General features: G+C 40.5%; 1 protein-coding gene across 1 annotated transcript; it reads right to left on the bottom strand.

Moving 5' to 3' along the window:
* Positions 1 to 857: 857 nt before the first annotated feature.
* BUD13 (BUD13 homolog) lies at positions 858 to 21,693 on the bottom strand (the record flags this gene model as incomplete). Its single annotated transcript, NM_001168766.1, is given in 10 exon segments — positions 858 to 951; positions 9,704 to 9,785; positions 10,352 to 10,536; positions 10,859 to 10,997; positions 11,646 to 11,751; positions 13,271 to 13,488; positions 15,077 to 15,710; positions 15,747 to 15,767; positions 17,811 to 17,894; positions 21,664 to 21,693. Coding segments are annotated over 10 exon segments (1,593 nt in total), but the record flags the coding sequence as incomplete, so codon positions are not given.
* Between the last annotated feature and the right edge of the window lie 302 nt (positions 21,694 to 21,995).

The following is a 21,995-nucleotide window of genomic DNA, read 5'->3' as shown; positions in this document are numbered from 1 at the left end:
CTCCTAATCCATATCCATTTTTAGCTTTGCCTATGGGATGCTTTGCCAAATAGAAACCTTTAATTACAAAGTAATCAAAGCTATCAAATCTTATGCATTGTGCTTTGGGATCTTATTTAAGAAATTTATCTTTACCCCAAGGCACAAAAATATTTGCCAATTGTTCCTACTAGCTGTATATCATGGTATCTTTCATTTAGGTCTTTAATCACTTTGGGATTTTTGTTTTATATGGTATGAGGGTTCAACTTAATTTTTGTCCATATAATAAGTCAATTTTCTGAGCACTATTATCCATCTCTTCCCTACTAATTTGTGACACTACCTTTATCATACACCATGTCTCCAAATATCTGTGTGTCTATTCCTGAGCCTAGTTTAGTACTAATTCCTGTTTTCTCAAAGGAAGGATCTATCACTAAGAAAAGTTTTTACTCATACTGCTTTCTAGATTAGTGAAAAATTCAACCACCACCCCCCAAATCCCCACAGGTTCAATATTAGCCTGTATTCTTCCCAAAACAGAATACCCAGTTAAGAAAATAATTTAAAAAATATAAATATATGTTTATTTAAAAAAGGAAAAGAAAAACCCTAACCAAGAACAACCCCTGGTACACTGAGAAATCAATGCTTCCTCTGAAAGCCAGCAACAGCCAGGGTTGTCATACCCAAGAAGTACAGGTACCTCAGTCCAAACATCAGGTCTCAAATATTCTTCTGTGGTCAAAACTGGCATTCAACAAGTTGCTGGTCTTTGTGGGCTCCAATTATTAGCACAGACAACTGTTACCACTGGATATCTCGCTGCCTATGCCCACTACCACAGCCCAGCCACCCCCACAGCCTCAGGAAAGTTACATATCCTCAACACTCCATTTGTAGGCAAGTTCCTCCACTGCCTTCTTGCTGGCAAGCCTGGCAAAGCGCTTCTGTTCAAATCCATTGGATCTGCAATCAAAAGAGATATACTATTCAGCCAGAACCCTGAAAGAGACATTTATTTTAAAAGAAAGGGAAGAGTTCACAATATAATGAAATGGGGGGAAAGTAAGGAGTCATATGAAAATATTTAAGGCATGGCAGGGCATGGTGGCTCACGCCTGTAATCCCAGCACTTTGGGAGGCTGAGGCGGGTGGATCACGAGGTCAGGAGTTCATGACCAGCCTGACCAATATGGTGAAACCCTGTCTCTACTAAAAATACAAAAACTAGCTGGATGCAGTGGCAGGTGCCTGTAATCCAGCTATTCAGGAGGCTGAAGCAGGAGAATCGCTTGAACGTGGGCGGCGGAGGCTGCAGTGAGCTGAGATCGTGCCACTGCACTCCAGCCTGGGTAACGTAGTGAGACTCTGTCTCAAAAAAAAAAAAGAAAAGAAAAGAAAAGAAAATATTTAAGGCATATGCAATAGAATCAAAGGGACAAAATATATCATTCATCCTTTTCTTGGTCCTTGTTCAGACCCTTCCCCCACTCTGACAGCTATTTCAAACATTTGCCACTCTTTAAAAGCCCAGTTCTCTTTCAGCTGATGTCCACATCCTATATTTTATCCATTCATTACAAAAACATGTATTGAATTTTGTTTATATACTAGGTACCATGGTAGGCACTGCATGAAAATGAGTATCACACAGCACTTGTCCTGATGAACTCCCAGACTAGTGGAAGAGACAGACATTTAAACAAAAAAATTAAAAGAACCGCTTAAACTCTGGCAGAAATACGTATGGGGTATCATGGAAACAGAATGGGTATCTTAATCAGCTTTGGGGGGGTATGATAAAAAGGTGACATGAGGGTTGGGCAAGAATGATCAGTAAAGGCTTTGTGTTAACTACAGCGCTGGGGATGGGAAGGGTCAGAAGGGTCTGGAGGTCATTTCGAACAGAATGAGCAACAAGAACAAAGGCACAGAAATAAGAAGTGGCCTGGTATGTGCAGCAAACCAAAGGCAAACTGGTATGGCTGGAGCCTGAAGTATGACAAAGGGAACAGCCATGAGTCAAAGTTGGAAAGGCAGGCAGAGGCCAATGCATAATGAACTTTGTAGGCCATGGTAAAAAGCTTAGATTTCATCCAGAAAGGATAGGTTTAAAGCAAGAACTTAAACTGCATTTCAAAGAGATCACTCTGGAGGAGATCTGGGGCAGGAAAATCACTGCAATGGTCCAGGCAACAGATGATGAAGACAATGATAAAGAGGGATGGAAGAGAGAAGATACAGCAGGCAAAATTAGTAAGACTAATTAGTAGGACTAATTGATTAGGTACACAAGGACAAAGAAGGAGGAGGCAAATTAGAGAGCACAAGAGTAGTAGCAGGCTACAGTAGAAGATGATGAGTTCAGCTTTAAATACGATGCATTTGAAATCTCTCAAGTCCAAATCAATAGAGAAATCCAACACATAGCTAAATACACCAGACCAAGATGCAAATACTGATTTGGAAATCATGTACATATAGCTCATAGTTGAAAACATGACTAGATAAGAATCAGCCAGAGGGAGCACATAGAGTGAGAACAGCTAAAAATTACGGATGGAGCCCTGGGAAAGATTTAAGAGGTGCACAGAGGAAGAGGAGTTTGCAAAGGTGGCCCAAGAATGATCAGAGAAAAGAACCAGGAGTAGGGTGTCATGGAAAACAAAACAGGGGTGAATTTCAAGGAGGTAGTGAGTGGTCTTCAAACCCCTTCTAATTACCATGCATTCTCTTGGTCTTCTTATCTAAATTTCTTGAAACAGCCTGTATTCACTATTTGTTTCGTCACTTTTCATTCACTCCTTAATACATTAGAACCTGGCCATTGTTTCACTATACCATGGAACTAGCCCTTTCAAGTCATCAATGATATTCCTTGTTGCCAAATCCAGTGACTCCTCCTTCCTCTTTCCCAAATCAGCAAACAGGTCCCTCCAGCTCACCCCAACCACATTCCCACTTCCTATTCTCTTACTAACCATCCTTACTACCACTGCCTGAAGGTCATAGTTCAGACATTCATTACCTTTAGCCTGAGCTACTGCAAAAGCCTTGTATCTGTTCTACTTCCAATCTTGTGCCTTTCAAATCCTTTGCATTACTGCTATAATGGATTTGTCTATCTAAATTGCAGAGCTGTTTTTAATCCTTCCGTGGCTCCCCTTTACCTCTAGAGTGAAGACCAAGCTCCTCAGAAAGGCTTCCAGGGCCTTCTGTGATCAGGGTCTGCCAACCTCTCTCATCCATCTCAAACTTCATGCTATCCAACAACAGCAAATTACTTATGGACTCCCACCACCTGGTATCACCATGGTGTCTCATAGCCTTATGACTCTGCACATATAGGACCCTCTTCCTTTAACATCTTTCCTTTCCTTCTTATCTTGGCTGATTTACCAATATCCCTTAAAACTCAGCTCCCATATTTCATCCGTTAGGAAGCACTTCCTGATCACATCCTCCTAAGGCTCAACACACTCTTCCTTTGTGCTCCCAAAACATCTTGAAAATCTTCTATAGCAGCATTGAAATTGAATGCATTGAAATTGTCTGTCTTCTATTCTAGACTGAAAGTGAGCTCCTGGGCTCAGGGGCTATCTCTCATTAATCATGGAATCCCTAGTACCTAGTACCTAGCTACTTACACTTATAACATGTATGCTAAGACTTTCCCTTAAGGAATGAGTGGAGTAATGGAGGGCTTTAAGAAGGGAAACTTGGCCGGACATGGCAGCCCACGCCTGTAATCCCAGCACTTTGGGAGGCCAAGGCAGGTGGATCACCTGAGGTGATAAGTTTGAGACCAGCCTGGCCAACATGGGGAAACCCTGTCTCTACTAAAAAAATACAAAAATTAGCTGGGTGTGGTGCACACGCCTGTAATCCCAGCTGCTCGGGAGGCTGAGGCAGAAGAATCGCTTGAACTCAGGAGGTGGAGGTTCCACTGAGCCAAGATCATGCCACTGCACTCCAGCCTGAGCGACAAGAGCGAAATTCTATCTCAAAAAAAAAAAAGAAGAAGAAGAAGGGAAGTTTATTATAAATGGCATCCTCTCCAACCGTAGAAACATGGATGGTACTCCAAAGCACCAAGGAAACCACTGTTTTTTACCTTGGTAATAAGGTCTTAAGAGATTTATACTAATATGATAATGCAAAGGACATATGAATAATAAACACCAAATCCTAAGCAGAATCAGAAAACAAATTGCAAGAGAACTCACAGTGGAAAGAGCTTTGGACCAGAGAATCAGGAACAGAATTCTAATTCCAGCTTTCTCAGGGAAACTGCATGCCTCTAGGCAAACTGCTTATTTATTGGGCTTCAGTTTCTCTTTTAATTAATAGGGGCTGGGTAATTACCTCATGGGTTTTTCCAACTGTAACATACTATATATCTGTTCTGGAAATATCCCCTTGCAGTGGGCCGAATAGAGACAAAACTAGGAAAGATGATGAAAGATGAATAACAGAAAGAAAGCAAGGGTGACAAAGGGAAATAAGAGGAGAAATCTAGGATAAAATCAGAACAAGAAGTGGAAAAAAGCAACTGAGAAAGATGAAGACAAATTAAACACTAGTAAAAAACTAGGTCAGGGAGAATTCTAAGTTTTGGGTCCAAAAATTAAAAAACAAAAAACAAAAACTCGGTAGCAGGGAACATCTGTAGGGTTGTGCTATAAAAAGATCTACTTCTGGCCGGGCGCGGTGGCTCAAGCCTGTAATCCCAGCACTTTGGGAGGCCGAGACGGGTGGATCACGAGGTCAGGAGATCGAGACCATCCTGGCGAACACGGTGAAACCCCGTCTCTACTAAAAAATACAAAAAACTAGCCGGGCGAGGTGGCGGGCGCCTGTGGTCCCAGCTACTCGGAGGCTGAGGCAGGAGAATGGCGTAAACCCGGGAGGCGGAGCTTGCAGTGAGCCGAGATCGCGCCACTGCACTCCAGCCTGGGCGACAGAGCGAGACTCCGTCTCAAAAAAAAAAAAAAAAAAAAAAAAAAGATCTACTTCTGGCCATATGTATGGCAAATGAGTATTCTGAAAAATCCTCCTTCTACCAAAAGCCTACATACTTTTTGCAGTTCATGTAGTGAACCGCAAACGGAACTAGTAAGCTAGCCTGTAACCACAACTACCGTAAAGATATCTAACAAGATGAGGAACTACAGTCATCTTATAGACATCTGCCAATATCAGAAAAAAGAGCCTTACAATTTTTTATTCTAGAGATGGGGTCTCACTAAGTTGCCTAGCCTGGACTTTAACTCCTGGGTTCAAGGGATCTTCCTGCCTCAGCCTCCCAAGTAGCTGGTACTACAGACACATGCCACCACACCTGGCTGTTGGATTTTGACAGCACCATGAGGGACAGAAGACAATGCCTTAGGCCCATATAAGGTGGGGAGTTAGATTCTAGACACTGCAGAGTAACCTGAGCAGACTAACCTATCCTCAGTTAGCAACTATGAAACCTAGGCGAAGTAAAGAAATACAGGTATTTGAACATGTGGAAGAGTGACCAAAAGTAAGTATAAACTGGATGAAGTCTATATATGAGAAGAGATTTGCTAGAGGGCAACTTCCCAAACAGCACAGCTCATGAAGGCAGAAAGTCACAGGCTTACTGGCTTGAGGAGTTAGTGCAAAGTGGGCAGAACAGCTAGGAAATTAGGAGGGAAATCTTGAAAGAGAAGGAACTACAAAAGGGATGAACCTCAAAATCTACATAGAAACCCTACTCAAATCCTTGGCTGACTGTTAAACAACACATGTGCAGAGAAAATACCATCAGGCCAATAAAAAAAAATGGCAGCTGGAAACTAAAAGAACTGAGCAGAGATTGTAGCTGCGGTCCACTGCAAAGGAGACAGTTTGGAGTTCAGCCATGTTAGCTACCTGCTAGAATAAAAGCCAACACACTTAAGAGGAATGTGTTACACTTAAGTTCAGTGTAACAGAACTCAAAGTCTCTACAGTGAATCATTCATGATGCCTAGTAACAATTTTAAAAAGTGACCAGACAGGTAAATAAACAGGAAAATGCAATACACATTGAAGAAAAAGCAGTCAATTGAGAGCAATTCTGTGGTGAATCAAATGTTGCAATTAGCAGACAGGACTTCAAAGCACCAATTATGTATCATAAATATTTTCAAGAAGAGGAAAATGTCTCATAATGAACAGATGGGAAATCTCAGCAGAGAAATGCAAGCTATTAAATGGAAATTTAAGTTGAAAAACAAAATAAACCAGCTAAAACAAAAAATCCACAATTGATAGTAACTGATAGAAAAACACAGACACAAAAAAACCCAGAACATAGGTGATCTAAGATCTAAACACTATTAACCACCTTGACCTCATTGACATTTATAAAACACTACCTTTTATAACTACAGAATATACGTTCTCTTCAAGTGCAAACGAAACATTCAGAAGACAGACTATATACTGGGCCATAAAACACATCTAACAAATTTCATTTGTATTACTGTTTTTGGAGACAGGGTCTCACTCTGTCATCCAGGCTGGAGTGCAGTGGTGCAATCACAGTGCATTGCAGCCTCGACCTCCCTGGGCTCAGTGATCCTCATACCTCAGCCTCCAGAGTAGCTGGGACTACAGGCGTGTGCCACTATGCCCGACTAATTTTTATATTTTTTTGTAGAGACAGGGTTTTGCCATGTTGCCCAGGCTGGTCTCAAATTCCGAGGCTCAAGCAATTTCATCTGCCTTGGGCTCCCAAAGTGTTGGGATTACAGGCATGAGCCACCGCGCCTGACCAACAAATTTCAAAAGATCAAAATTACAGTATACTATCTGACCAAAATTGAATTAAATTACAAGTAAATACTAGTAAGATATCTAGAAAAGTCCAAATATTTGGAATTAATGCACTCCTAAATAACCTATGGAGCAAAGAATAAACCAAAAGGATAATTAGAAAATATTTTGAACAAAATCCAATATACATTCCTGAAAACAAAACTCTCAGCAAAACAGGAATAGAAGGGAACTTTAACTCGATAAAGGGTATCTACAAAAAACCTACAGCTTACAACACACTTAATGGTAAAAAACTAAATGTTTTCCTCCTCAGATTAGGAACAAAGCAAAGATGTCTGCTCTCACTACTTCTATTCGACATCTGCACTGAAGTGCTAGCTAATGGAACAGGGCAAGAAAAAGAAGCAAAAAGCATCTAGATGGAAAGTAAGAAATCAAACTGCATGCAAAGATGGAACGACCCTCTAGGTACAAAATCTGATGGAACCTCTAAAAAAGCTATTGTACAAAGTGAGCTTTACCAGAAGGAAAACAACTGACATTACAGTGTAACAGAGCTCAAAGTCTCTACAGTGTATCATTCATGATGTCTAGTAACAATTTAAAAAAGTGACCAGACAGGTAAATAAACAGGGCAATGTAATCCACACTGAAGAAAAAGCTGCCAATATAGAAACCAATCCTGTGGTGAATCAAATGTTGCAATTAGCAGACAGGAAGGACTTCAAAGCACCAATTATATATCATAAATATTTTCAAGAAGAGGAAAATATCTCATAATGAACAGATGGGAAATCTCAGCAGAGAAATTAAGCTATTAAATGGAAACAGCTCAAGCAATGGAAATGCCAGTGATAACATTTAAACTTTCAAGTGTAAATTAGAATTCTGAAAAACTATGAACTCTTTAACTTCCCATTATTTAAAGATTTTTGTGATGAGACCAGAAATGATGTTAACAAAAGTGACTTTCTAATATTGTATAGTGGAAATATGTCAACATTTGGAAGGTCTGAAAAACTGAGCAAACCAATATTTTACAAATGACCAATGCATGATGTTATAAAATCATGCATGTTGTAAAAGATCCACTCAAAGTATTAAAAAAAATTGATATAACAGTAATGAAAGTTCTTTGATCTGGTTTCAGGTTCCACATAGCTCACCTTTAAGAAACCAGCACTTGTTGAGTTTTTGTGTTAACATTAAGAAATGTAATATGCCTTCTCTTTCTAACTACCTATGTGTGAGGCTAAATTTTCTTCCTATACTTCAACTGAACAACATATCACAGCAGACAAATGCAGTCAAGTTACCTACTATTAAGTCAGACATTAATGAGATTTGCAAAAATGTAAATCAATGCCATCCTTCTATTTTTTCACTTGGAAAATGTAATCATTTTTCATTTAAAAATACAGTAATTATGGGTGCAGCACACCAACATGGCACATGTATACATATGTAACAAACCTGCATGTTGTGCATACGTACCCTAGAACATGAAGTATAATAATAAAAAAAGTTATGTTAATGTAATTAGTTTATTATTTTTTAGAATGAATAAACACTTTTTAAATGTCTGAGTTTTAATTTATAACATGGTAAATACCAATATATATAATCCACATCAACAAAAGCTTTTTGAGGTCATCAGTAATTTTTAAGAGTGTAGGCCAGGCACGGTGGCTCAAGCCTGTAATCCCAGCACTTTGGGAAGTCGAGGCAGACGATCATATAAGCCCAGGAATTGAAGACCAGCCTGGCCAACGTGGCAAAAACCCCGTCTCTACTAAAAATACAAAAATTAGCTGGGTATGGTGATGCACACCTGTAATCCCAACTACTCAGGCCGCAGAAGCATGAGAATTGCTTGAACCCGGGAAGTGGAGATCGCACCACTGCACTCCAGCCTGGGCAACAGAGCAAGACTCTGCCTCAATAACAACAAAAAACAAGAGTGGTTGGGCATGGTGGCTCACCTGTAATCCTGTAATCCTGTAAACCTGGAATCCCAGTATTCTGAGAGGCCAAGGTGGACGTATCACCTAAGGTCAGGAGTTCGAGACCAGCCTGGCAACATAGTGAAAACCTGTCTCTACTAAAGATATAAAAAATTAGCTGGGCATGGCAGCACGCGCCTGTAATCCCAACTACTCAGGAGGCTGGGGCAGGAGAATCGCTCGAACCCGGGAGGCAGAGGTTGCAGTGAGCTGAGATTGCGCCACTGCATTCCAGCCTGGGCAACAGGGTGAGGCTCCATCTCAAAAAAAAAAAAAAAAAAAAAGAGTGTAAAAGGATCCTGAAATTAAAAAGTTTGAGAATTATTGTGCTAGATACTAAAACAATGTCCTTTAGCAGGCAAGAGGAGATAGAATCTAATACGTAAGTACACGAACTGACTCTGGATGGAAGCAAATATAGTTCATCCATCATAACAGACAGGAAGTTAGAGCATGTGGGTACAGATGCTGGTAGGTAGACAGATGAGGTGGTAGAGGACCGTGAGACATTAAAAGTGACTGCCTCCTAAGACCGTAAAGTGAATAAAGATTCAGAGGCTACATTTTAAAGACATATCACATAGAAGGCTCCAGACTACGACTCATCACTCGACCCCTCTAAACCTTAGAAAATATCATTAAAAGTAACTAATGTCCAAAACAAAGGGTGTCTTATCTGAACCACCTGAGTTGTTTGTACAGAGCTTTAAAAAGTGTTATGAAAAGGAAACAGAAAGAGGAGTGTTCCAAGCATGAAAAATAGGATTTGTGGACCCCAGAAATAGAAGCAAGCAAAGTGCATATTTTTCACCTTGTGATTAAAGCAGAGAATGAAATAAAGTGTGGAGCAACTTACGAGTGGTTAGGGAAGGTTACAGTCAGGTAGAAGAGAAAATAAAATCCTAAGAAATACCCAGGCTTACCTGTCCACTCCATCCCAGCGATATCCGGGCCAGATATTAAATCTGTTGGGAGGAGGTGCTGGACCACTGTAGCGAGGTCTCACTAAAGAGAGGAGTAAGAAAAAAGTATTTAGTTAATGACATAATTTAATTCAGAGCTGGATGGCAATGTGGGAATTTTTTATTATTATTATTATTATTATTTTTAATAGTGTCTCACTCTGTTGCCCAGGCTGGAGTACAGTGGCACAATCTCAGCTTACTGCAACCTCTGCCTCCTGGGTTCAAGCGATTCTCGTGCCTTAGCCTCCTAAGTAGCTGGGATTACAAGCGTGCACCACCACGTCCAGCTAATTTTTTTTGTATTTTTAGTAGAGACGGGGTTTCACCATGGCCAGGCTGGTCTCCAACTCCTGACCTCAGGTAAGATTCACCCACCTCAGCCTCCCAAAGTGCTGGGATTACAGCCTCCCAAAGTGCTGGGATTCCGTGCCTGGCCCGGAAAAATTTTCACATAGAAAGACCAGTTGAGTTGAATCTAAACTCACAAATACAATGAATTTAAATTATTTGGGAAATCCTTCCTTGCATACAGCTATGTATCAGCATCCTAATGATTCTCTCTCTTCACAAGTCACCTCCAGCTCTGATGATTCCCAGAAGTCCCACCTTTTTTATTCTTGTTCTCCTTGGCCTTATTCTTCTTGATGAAGTCGGCCATGGGGTCCCCTTCTCTTTCTTGTTCTCTTAGCATCCTATCCAGATCTTCGTCATCAATATAGCGGGCCAGAGGCTTTTGCATCTCTTTCACTGCATCCTCCACATTTTGTTGCTGTTGCCGGCTCTGGGCAAGCCTGGGCAAAAAAGAACCAAGAGTGTTTGCTATCCTGTATGACATTTCCACTTCTACACAAGATGGACCATACTGCTAAATTTGGAGACTCTCCTCTTTCTAGTAGTACCCTAGGGCAAATACTGAGCAGGGTAAAATTCCCAGAATATCCACTGGAAGTGTGGAATATATCAATATCCTAGGAAGAAGATTCAGCACACCAAATTTCCCATTACTGGTAACAGCTCTGAAGGCATAATAAGAAAGTGAGTGATCAAGAAGAGCAGAGAAATGACTTGTTCCAGTCACTGCCATCTTGTTTACCCTTTCAGTGGTTCCCTTACCCTTTTCCCCACTGGGCATACAGCTCATCTCTCTCTGAGTCCTTTTCTGCTTTCCTCCTTTGCTCTAAACGTTCCAGTTTCAAATTCCTCTTACGACCAGACTTATCTCGAAATACGGTTTCAGCATATTGAAATTCAGCTGCAAAGGAAAATTATACTCAAATATCAGGATCAAAATCAGAAATAACATTCTAAGAGATCAAATCAACCGCTTGGGATTCTAATGCTGGATAAGAACTTCTGCAGCCAGACCAAAGTAGTTCCTACCAACATCTAGGTGCATATTGGCACTGGGCCCGAGAAATGGCATTTTTCTTTTTTTTTTTTGATATGGAGTCTCGCTCTGTTGCCCAGGCTGGAGTGCAGTGGCGCGATCTTGGCTCACCACAACCTCCACCTCCCGGGTTCAAGCGATTCTCCTGTCTCAGCTTCCTGAGTAGCTGGGATTACAGGCATGCAACACCACGTCTGGTTAGTTTTTTTTCTATTTTTAGTAGAGACGGGGTTTCATCATGTTAGCCAGGCTGGTCTCAAACTACGGACCTCAGCTGATCCACCCGCCTCGGACTACCAAAGTGCTGGAATTACAATGAGTCACCACGCCTGGGTGAAATGGCATTTTTCAAGAAGGAAAGAAACACTGCGACTCACTGAGAAATTACAACCATGCATAAAACCAGAGCTGAAATTTGATAGCAATTAAAAGTTTAAAATACCAGGTACAATAAACTAAATTTAAAAAAAAAAAAATTAGCCTGGATTGGTCTCTGCACTTTCATATTTTTACCTTCAAATGCCATGGTTTCTTGATCCTGTTTCTTGAGCTCCTGCTGTTCTCGCTGTATGTCAGTTAACACCAACCCAGTTTTAGCCCCAGAATACATGTGTGCAGCCTATGCAATGGAAAAGGGAGCATCCAACATTAATGAGATGATGTGGCAGTAGGCTCCATGGGTACACAGTTAGTTGCATTTGTGTCTGATGACCAGCAATAATTAAACCTCAAACTCTAGCTTTATATTCTCATTAATTACCATAGGATTCAAAAACTATAAAAGAAAATCAAATTTCATCAAAACCATCAAGTTTAAGAGTAAGCAAAAACACAAAGTAACAATATATTAAAGGGAGAGCTACACATTTGCATTTCTGACTTTTCAGAATATAAACTGCACACATGAAGATTCTCTCAGGTCATCTGATCAGAAACCAGTATAAAGCACTAAGCCTTCCATTAGAGACCGACACTGATAAAATATTCCATTTACAGTACAAACTCAAGGAAACCTAAGATCCTTAAATTGTGGATATATTTCAGGGTAATAACAAAAGATCTAACCAAATGAAAACTTTTTGCTAATTTCCACTTAGTATCAAGATAGCAAACCAGCCCACGAATGAAGCACACAGTGCATCCTGATATCCTTAAGCAATCAAATTGGACTAATATTAAGTTGTCCATGAACTAAACAGATATATAAAATGTCAAGGGGTCCAGCTGAAACAGAGACCGCTTTTTTCCCTAAAAGAGAAGAATTTCACTCCCTAGGTAAAGAACAAGCTGGTCTACCCTGCCAGGACCAGTCTTCTCAGAGTTTTCTACAGACAAGATTTACCCGATAAGTCTGCACTGGGGAGAAAAATGCACATCACAGCCTCTATCATTCTGTTTCTTAACCACTCACAAATAAGATTCCTTTACTACTACCAATGTTCTTTACAATATAATTACTCAGGGTTCATATGGATTTTTGGGTTTTTTGGTTAATTCATCAAGATTTATCATGAATTCAAAACAAAACATTGACCTTTCGGACAACATGATTTCTAAAAGTGGTTTCATATTTTAAGTGTCTGTTCTTAAGTTCTGGATACAGAGACCTATAGTCCAATTTATAGTAGTAAATCACTAACACTAGATACTTACTTTGTCCCAGACACTGTGCTAAGAGGTTTACTTACACTGGCTTAATTATCATAACGACCTTACACAGTAGGTACTACTATTATCCACAATTTACAGATAAAGAAACTGAGGTTTAGAGATATTAAGCATCTTGCCATATGATCCGTTTGACACAATGTTTGTGCTCCAAACTCCACTCTGCAAATTACAGTCCCCAGTTTATTCCTAAGAAAATAGGAAGCTTTTCTGGACCTGTTAAAATGAGATTGTAGAATTAAGAGGCTATAAAAGCAGAAGCTACTTGGGAAATCTGGTATCTGTAAGTCCATCCGGGATGGGTTATAGCCAGTTTGCCTTCAGAAAGAAAGACCTCCAAAGGTCCTTTTAACTAAGATTTACTACACTTCTAAGAGCTACATCCTTCTTCTTGGCTTATCTGGGACATATATAAAACTGAGAGAGAAGAGTCACACAAAAAGAAGGACATGGCTCCTGAAAATCCTGACCTTCTTTCCAGGAGGCTGACTCCTTCGAGGTGGGGACAGGTCAGAATCAGAAGATTTGGTCCTCTGTCTCCTCCTTGGTGGAGAGAGGTCAGAATCAGAGCTCCGGTGTCTAGTTCTATTCCGTGGAGGTGATAGATCTGAATCGGAATCCTGGTGCCCTGGACTTTGTTTATGCCGTGGAGAAGAAAGGTCTGAATCAGTTGTTTTCTGGCAGTCACCTGGATAGGAGCAAAGAATCTGTGTGACTCTGATGTCCCCTAGGTGAAGAACTTACATGAAATCTCCTATGGCTGGGAGAAGAACCTAGAAATTAAAGAATTCCTTTTATTTTATTTTATTTTATTTTATTTTATTTTTTGAGACAAGAGTCTCAGGCTGGAGTGCAGTGGCGTGATCTCAGCTCACTGCAATCTCCGCCTCTTGGGTTCAAGCAATTCTTGTGCCTCTGCCTCCCAAGCAGCTGGAATTACAGGTGTGTGCCACCACGCCCAGCTAATTTTTGTGTTTTTAGTAGAGATGGGGTTTCGCCAATGTTGGCCAGGCTGGTCTTGAACTCCTGACCTGAGGTGATTCGCCTGCCTCGGCCTCCAAAGTGCTAGGATTATAGGCTTGAGCCACCATGCCTGGCCAAAGAGTTCTTTAATCCCCTTGGAAGAATCTAAGAAAATAACTTACCAAACTAATGTACAATATTTATTTAGTTTTTCTATGAAGAATTATCATTAACCTAAACATAACTATGGATGACATAGGAGAAGAGCAAAGTCAGAAACAACTTTTAAGACCAATAGGTAGAAGATGGCATTCTATTCCCAAGTGACCACTGACTGTAACTGGTGTGTAAGATCTCCACACACTCCTCTATGTCAGTAACCCCACTCATGGAAAGACAGCTCTCCATAGTGTGGCAAAAGTCAGAAATACCTAGAATTATATTCTGATATCCTCGGACTAAAGGATAACAAAGTGCTTTAACTTAAAATTAAAATAGTTCCTGGGAACAAAAGAGGGAATAAAAAATTTAACTGCACAGGCCTAAATTCTAGTGACTGTATAAGCATCACAAGTCACCTCCCAAAGAGCATTCTGCAATACGTATCGACAGTCTTTAAAACGGCCACATCTTCTGACCCAGTACATCAACTTCTCAGCTTTCTAAGAAACCTATAGAGAAGTAGTTGAATTTCCAGGAAATCTATCTAGAAATAGACAAGGAAATAATCCAAAATGGGGACAACAGTTTATGTACAAGGATGTTCATTATAGAATTACAGAAGCAAAAACTTAGAAATAACCAAAAACATTCTTTATTAGGAAAATGGTTAAATTTATGTAATGAAACACTATTAAAAATATTAACATAAAGATGTTTTTATGGCCTGAGGAAGACTGTTAAGAAAGGAGAGCAGGCAAGATTGCACATGCAATACAAATGTTCTACAGAGCCAGAGCTCAACTATATAAAAAAGGCAAACCAAAAAAGACTAAGGTGGCCCTGGCTACAACACTAATTGCCTCTGAATGACAGAATTTTGTGTCACATTTTATCTTTATACACCTCTGTACATTCTAAAGCTTCTGCAACAAATAAATTGTACTTTTCTATGGGGTGGGGCGAGTACATAAAAAGATACATGAAAACCTTCCTCCTGCCACCATAATCCTTTAACTCTCCCAAACCCAGCCTCTCACTTTTCAAAACTTTCCCAAAGAAACTCCATTCTCATACCTAATAAAACAAGTAAAGGGCCAAAAGAAAGCTCCCAGGAATACATATGTCCCTCTCATGGACAGTCATATGCTCACCTTTGGAATCAAACTGCTTCTTGTCTCCAAAATGGGATTTTGTTTGCTTTTTTCGTGGAGGAGAGAGGTCAGGGTCATACTCATATTTGCTGTTCTTTGGGAGTGACGAATGGGAGGCTCCTGACTCCTTCCAATGTGGAGAAGTCTTGCTAGAGGCTCTTTCTGGGGCTTTACCACTTTTGGTTCTGGGTAGGGAATGAGTGACAGTAGGAGCCAAATCAGGGGAGTCATGATGGGCCCTTCTGAGTTGCTGTGTGTCTGAAGAGCCAAGAGTCCTCCTAGATGTGTCAGGGGAGTTGTTATGGACCCTTCTGGTGGTAGAGATATCTGAGGAATCATGACGGGCTCGCCCAGGAGGAGAGGGATCTGGTGAATCATGACGGACTCTCCTAGGAGATGCACCTGAAGAATTATGCTGAGGCCTCCTGGGAGAAGGATCTGGAGAATCATGACGGGCCCTCCTTGGAGGTGAAGTGTCTGAGGAGTCATGACGGATCCTCCTGGGAGGAGATGTGTCTGAGTCATGACGAGCCCCTCTGAGGGGAGAAAGATCTGGGGTGTCATGACGGGCCCTCCTAGGAGATGAATCCGGGGTATCATGACGGACTCTCCTAGGAGATGAATCCGGGGTATCATGACGGACTCTCCTAGGAGATGAATCTAGGGTATCGTGAAGAAAATGCCTGTGTGAGTCAGATTCCCACAAATGCTCTGTCCCTCTGTCCACCCCCACACCCAGTTTCAAGACATGCTCCAGCAGCACATACCTCAGAACTGCTCAAAAAGCCCAAAAGGCCTGCACAGTTTTCCTGCTTAGCGGCAGCAAATCACCACTCATGAATATCTTAAGAATAACCCCTCCGCCTACCAAGTCATAAATTTGCAAAGCATTTTCAGTACATTTTTCATATTATACCCTTTAAGGTAAGCAGGGCAGGTACCCTTGTATTATGAACAGAGCCTCTGTTTTCAGCTGAGGAGCTGAGCGATTTCTTACCCAAGGTCACAGCTAGTAAGATGAAGACACAGGCTAGAATCCAAGTCTTCTAACTCCCAGTCCAATGTTCTTTCTAAAACCTCATTTGTGCAGAGTTCCCAGCTAGTGGCTCCTACTGATATTTTGCCTAGATACTTTATAGTTTGTACTCACTCCTCTTTCAAAAGGTAAATTGACTAAAACAGTGAATATCAAAATCAAATGCTGTTAACTATTTAATCTATTTCACTGTGCTCTTCGTTAGAGAGCGGAAAAAATCACAAAAAAAGAAAGGAGCAAGTAATTACCAATCACCTACTGTGTGCCAATGTTTTATAGAGATTACCTGATTCAATTCTCATAAGCCTAGGACATAAATATTGTCATTTCCATTTTATAGATGAGGAAGTTAATACTCAGAAAGATTAACTTGCCAAAGTCATATTGCTAATAAGTGGTGGAGGAGTATTTAAATTCAGCTCTATTTGACTCCAGAGTCCACGTGCAATCTTTAAAATACGTAAATCTTTAAAGTTAAAAAACAAGTTTGAGACCTTCCATTTTCAAAGGCACCACAGAATGAAATATCTATAGCATCTGGAACGGTTTCAAAATCCAGTTCTTCCTCTACCTCTATCTCTTGTCATTGAGCTCCATAGCCCAAATAAAAATAAAGGCTGGGTAGGAACCAATGAATACTTGCTAAATGAATGAATTAAACCAAGTCAACTCCTTTACTTTGGGGAACAGGCCTATCTGATTGGAATCCACTCCACAGAGAAAAGTATGATGTCTGTGGGGGGCCTAACAGTAAATCTGAAGGAAGTAAGGGTCAGAGATTGGTAAGCGTATTTCCAGTAACAGATTGGGATGAGGAAGTGAAAGCAAGGCAGAAGAAAAGGAGTGAGTGAGTGAGTGAGTGTCTGCAACTGACTTTCTAAACATTCAGATACCGAAAAGCACTGTGTGTGTGTGTCTGTATGTCTTCCTAGACAAACAAGATATGGAGACCAAAAGACTCTCTTTGGAAAAGAATTCTGGTTAGGCTACAAAAATCAAATGCCTACTAGCAATTAAACAATTCTACAGATATTTATTAAAGGCAGCTCCTTGTGCTAGACAGGGGACTATCATGGCAAATAAGACCAGTCTATGCTCAAACAGATGTGACACACAAACACTTTTTATCCAAGTCTCAAGGACTCAAATTTTTTTCAAGAGAGTTAAGTTATAAATATTAGCTTAGGAAGAGTCTAAAGTGGGCAGGTGGAGGGTAATGCACTGTAAAATACCAATATTTAAGGAAAGAAGAGAGAAATTTACTAACACAAACAGAACAAAAAACATTGGTCCTTGACTCCCCAGAAATGAGTTGCTTCATTGTGGAAGAGGACAGTGGTAGCTAAAGTCCCCAAATTCTGTTCCTGTTTCTTGTAAACTCCTCCCAAAGTCTTGCCTATATACCGAGGGCTCTCCTATTCTGAGTCAAAGAGGAATGGGTTCTCACAGGCCTCCAAATTAGTCACCGACCTCAGTAACCCTAATGCCAAAATACAAGAGAAAGAGGAATATCTGGTCTCTAAGTTCCTATGTCTTACTACTTCTGAAGAAGTCCAGCTTCCTTTTTCCTGCTTTATTTTTCAGGATCAATGACATGCTAAAAAAAACTATGCATTCCTCTAAAAGAAAAGTGTAGAAAAGAAAAAAAGACCTCCCCTACTAATGGAGATTTAGATTTATCTATTGTTGGAACTCACCTCCCAGAAGCTTCCATTTGGCACTGGAACGAAAGGCCTCCATCTGCTTTACCTCTTCCGGCCGCTCATCCACAAACTCTGCCACCTGGGGAAGTAAAGATTTCCTATGCTGAGGAAATCCACAGGATCCAGCCAAGAAGCACTGTCTCAAGAACCTGAAGTTACAACCATTCCGATTCCTAACCTAAGGGCGCACACATATCCAACATGGTCATGAAGAAATAAGTAGGGGTCTTCAGTTATGCTAGCTCCATAAGCACCTGATTGTCACTGTATTAGTTGAATTGTAGATCCTTCTCTAATTAATCAATTTCCCCGCAAAGGTTAATTTCTTTCATTACAAACCTTTTTATTAACCTGCTAGGTACACAACAGCCACTTGTAAGCTAACACTAAATTCCTATTACACTTTTACTTCTACATTAAGAGTGAAAACATAGGTGGCCCCCCATCATGCCTAGCACTAATCAAGGACTTTGGGTTTCTATGAAACCTTTCTTGTTGTAGGTAGTCACAATAATAGGTTTTCTTGAATACAACCAAAAAGAGCCAGATGTACACAGAATCATTAATCTTTAAGAGCTAAAACCACATTTCTTATCTTCCAAACTTCCGAACGAATCAGAATCTTCTCTATAGTATTCCTAATAAATGGTCACTCACCCAATCCCTTCCTGACAAGGACCTCATTCATCTTACAACGCAGTCCACTGCATTTTTCAAAAATGTTAGAAAGTTCTTAGTTTTACTGGTCTCATCTCTACCTTCCTATAACTTCTTTGAATTGATTCTAGTTCTGACCTCTGATGCAACTGATCCCTTTTCCACATGACAAATTTTCAAAGAATGATGGCATAATAAATCCTAGTTACAAAGTAGCAACTATGTGCAAGGTACTGTGTTTTGTGTTTTATTCATATAATCTAACTCGATTCTCACAATAACCCTGCAAAGAAAGGCTCCACACTACTGAATAGCAAACTGACTCAGAGAAGTTAAGTAACTTTCTCAATATCACAAGCTAACAAGTGGCAGAACTGGAATTTAAATCCAGGTCGTAACAGCCCTCTACTTCTCCGAAAATCCTACCATCATTCTTCATATAACCCAGTTTTGAGATCTCTCACTGAGCATTAAAAGCACAGGTTTCGGGCAAGATGAATTAAGATCTAAACCCCAGTTCTGCCACTTAGCATCTGTGTAACCTTTGGTAAATTATTCTAAGCCTCAATTTCCTCATTTGTAAAAGTGGGATTCAAAGGATTGCTATAAGGATCGAATGAGATAATTCACGTAAGCTTAGCCCTGCATGGTAAATGATAAATGCTCAATAAATTACACCTATTAGTTATTCCTGTGCTGTCACTGCTCTCATAATCATCATAATCGTTTTGCTATTATTACTGGTGGTGGCGGTGGTGGTGATCTTGCAGTTACAAAAATGAATTCAATAATCAAGATCTGTTTTAACCAATGCAGAGAGCAGTGGCACTAAAGCCTCCGTTGTTTAGGTTTTTGGGCCATGATAAAAGCAAGACAATATCATAAAAGAAAATGGCCAGGTGCAGTGGCTCATTCCTGTAATCCCAGCACTTTGGGAGGCTGAGGTGGGTGGATCACTTCAGCCCAGGAGTTCATGACCAGCTTGGGCAACATGGAAAAACCCCGTCTCTACTAAAAACACGAAAATTATCTGGGCATGGTGGCAGGCGCCTATAATCCCAGCTATTCGGGAGGCTGAGGCAGGAGGTTCGCTTGAACCCAGGAGGCAGAGGCTGCAGTGAGCCAAGATCGAGCCACTGCACTCCAGCATTGGTGACAGTGCGAGAATCTGTCTGAAAAAAAAAATAAATAAATAAAAACTATTATGAAGTAAGTGAAAAGGCAAATGATAAAATACACCTACAACATAAGCCTAATGAACATATAAAAAATGATTCATTTCACTAGTGTTTGAAGAAACTGGGCCAGGCACGGTGGCTCACGTCTGTAATCCCAGCACTCTGGGAGTCCAAGGCAGGTGGATCACGAGGTCAGGAGATCGAGATCATCCTGGCTAACACAGTGAAACCCCATCTCTACTAAAAATACAAAAAATTAGCCGGGCATGGTGGCAGGAGCCTGTAGTTTCAGTTACTCCGGAGGCTGAGGCAGGAGAATGGCGTGAACACGGGAGGCGGAGCTTGCAGTGAGCCGAGATTGCACCACTGCACTTCAGCCTGGGCAACAGAGCAAGACTCCATCTCAGAAAAAAAAAAAAAAGAAATGGATACCATTACTCACTTGCTAAATCGGCATAGGTTTGCTATTGGTTTTGCTTTGTTAATAATTCTTTAATATCGGCCGGGCATGTGGCTAACACCTGTAATCCCAACACTTTAGGAGGCCTAGGCGGGAGGATCACTTGAGCCCAGGCGTTCAAGACCAGACTGGGCAACACAGAGACCTCATCTCTACAAAAAATACACAAAATTAGCCAGGCATTGAGGTGCGCACCTTTGGTACCAGCTAGTTGTGGGGCTACGGTAGGAGGACTGCTTGCACCGGGGAGGTAGAGGCTACAATGGGCCATGATCACACCACAATGAGCCATGATCACACCACTGTACTTCAGCCTGGGCAACAGAGCAAGACCCTGTCTCAAAAATGATAATAATAATATTGACGACGTAGGCGAACTGGCATTCTCATTACCTCTAGTGGGAGTGTAAACTGGTAGTACCTTTTGGAAAGCAATATGGGAATGTAACTAAAAAGAACCATACCCTTTGATCCATTCATTTCATATTATGGGAATAAAGAAATAAACTGATTTCTACAAATGACTTATGTACAATGATGTATGATATTTTAAAAGTGGAAACAGTTCATGTATCCAGTAATAGAACAGATTAAATATATATAGTAAACTACTACATAGCCAATAAAAATCATACACTCAAAGAATATTTTAAGGTCCTACCAAAGTATCCAAAACATATTATTTAGCAGAAGAGTAGACTCCAAAACCATATGTACAGTATGATCCCAATTATGTTCAAAAAAATAAAACACAAGCATGTATAATCTCTAAAGAGAAAAATCTGAAGAGATATGCATCCAAATATCAGCAGTTGCCTTTGGATGGTCACAATATAAGTGGTTATTCTTTTAAAAACTTTAAACTTTTTTCAATTCCCAAATATTCTGTAATAAACATGCATTGCTTTCATAAAATTAAAAAATAACAACAAACATTGTTAATATTTATTTGTTCTGACCAAAACTAAATTGGCTCCCTAAGATCGCTATTTCCCTTCTAATTACTAGCAAGCCCTCTTTTAAATAATCTATTTTAGAATTTTGCTAGGAATTAATGTTAAATACTCATCTGGAATCCATCTTTACCACCTTTAGTGGAATTCAGCCTATCAACAGCTCTCCTTTCCACTTTGTTTCTCAGAAATTCTCAGCAATGGTTTCATGAACCACTGGAAGGTCATTTGCCTATGATTTTGTCCACCTGGCTCTTATTTATCCTTCAAAACTCAATATTTACATCTTTCAGGATATCTCCCAACAGAATACAAAGTATGCTACCTCCCCTGGGCTCTAATGGTACTTGGTACATATGTGAAATATCCCCAACATTTACCATACTGTTGAAATTTATTTGAAATTGTTTTCCATTCCAGGGTATAAACTCTAAAATATAGCTATGTTCTATTAATCTACATATCTCCAGTACTTAGGCAAGAATATACAATTTGGTTTTTTTTGTTGTTGTTGTTGTTGTTGTTTTTTTTTTTTTTTTTTTGAGACGGAGTCTCGCTCTGTCGCCCAGGCTGGAGTGCAGTGGCCGGATCTCAGCTCACTGCAAGCTCCGCCTCCCGGGTTCCCGCCATTCTCCTGCCTCAGCCTCCCAAGTAGCTGGGACTACAGGCGCCCACAACCGCGCCCGGCTAATTTTGTATATTTTTAGTAGAGGCGAGGTTTCACCGTGGTCTCGATCTCCTGACCTTGATCCGCCGCCTCGGCCTCCCAAAGTAGCAGGATTACAGTAGAGCCACGCCCGGCCAAGAATATACAATTTGAAAGTTTGGTTAAATCAATGAAAGAAAGGAGCAAATAAAAAGTTCCCTATAATTGAACCTCAGCATTGTGGTTTTGAGGCGGGTCACCATCTGTCGCCAGGCTGGATACGAGT

This window comes from Papio anubis, chromosome 12, assembly GCF_008728515.1.
Source record: "Papio anubis isolate 15944 chromosome 12, Panubis1.0, whole genome shotgun sequence".
NCBI classification, from domain to species: Eukaryota; Metazoa; Chordata; class Mammalia; order Primates; family Cercopithecidae; genus Papio; species Papio anubis.
Note: the sequence above shows the minus strand (reverse complement) of the source record. Positions and strands in the feature narration are given on the sequence as shown.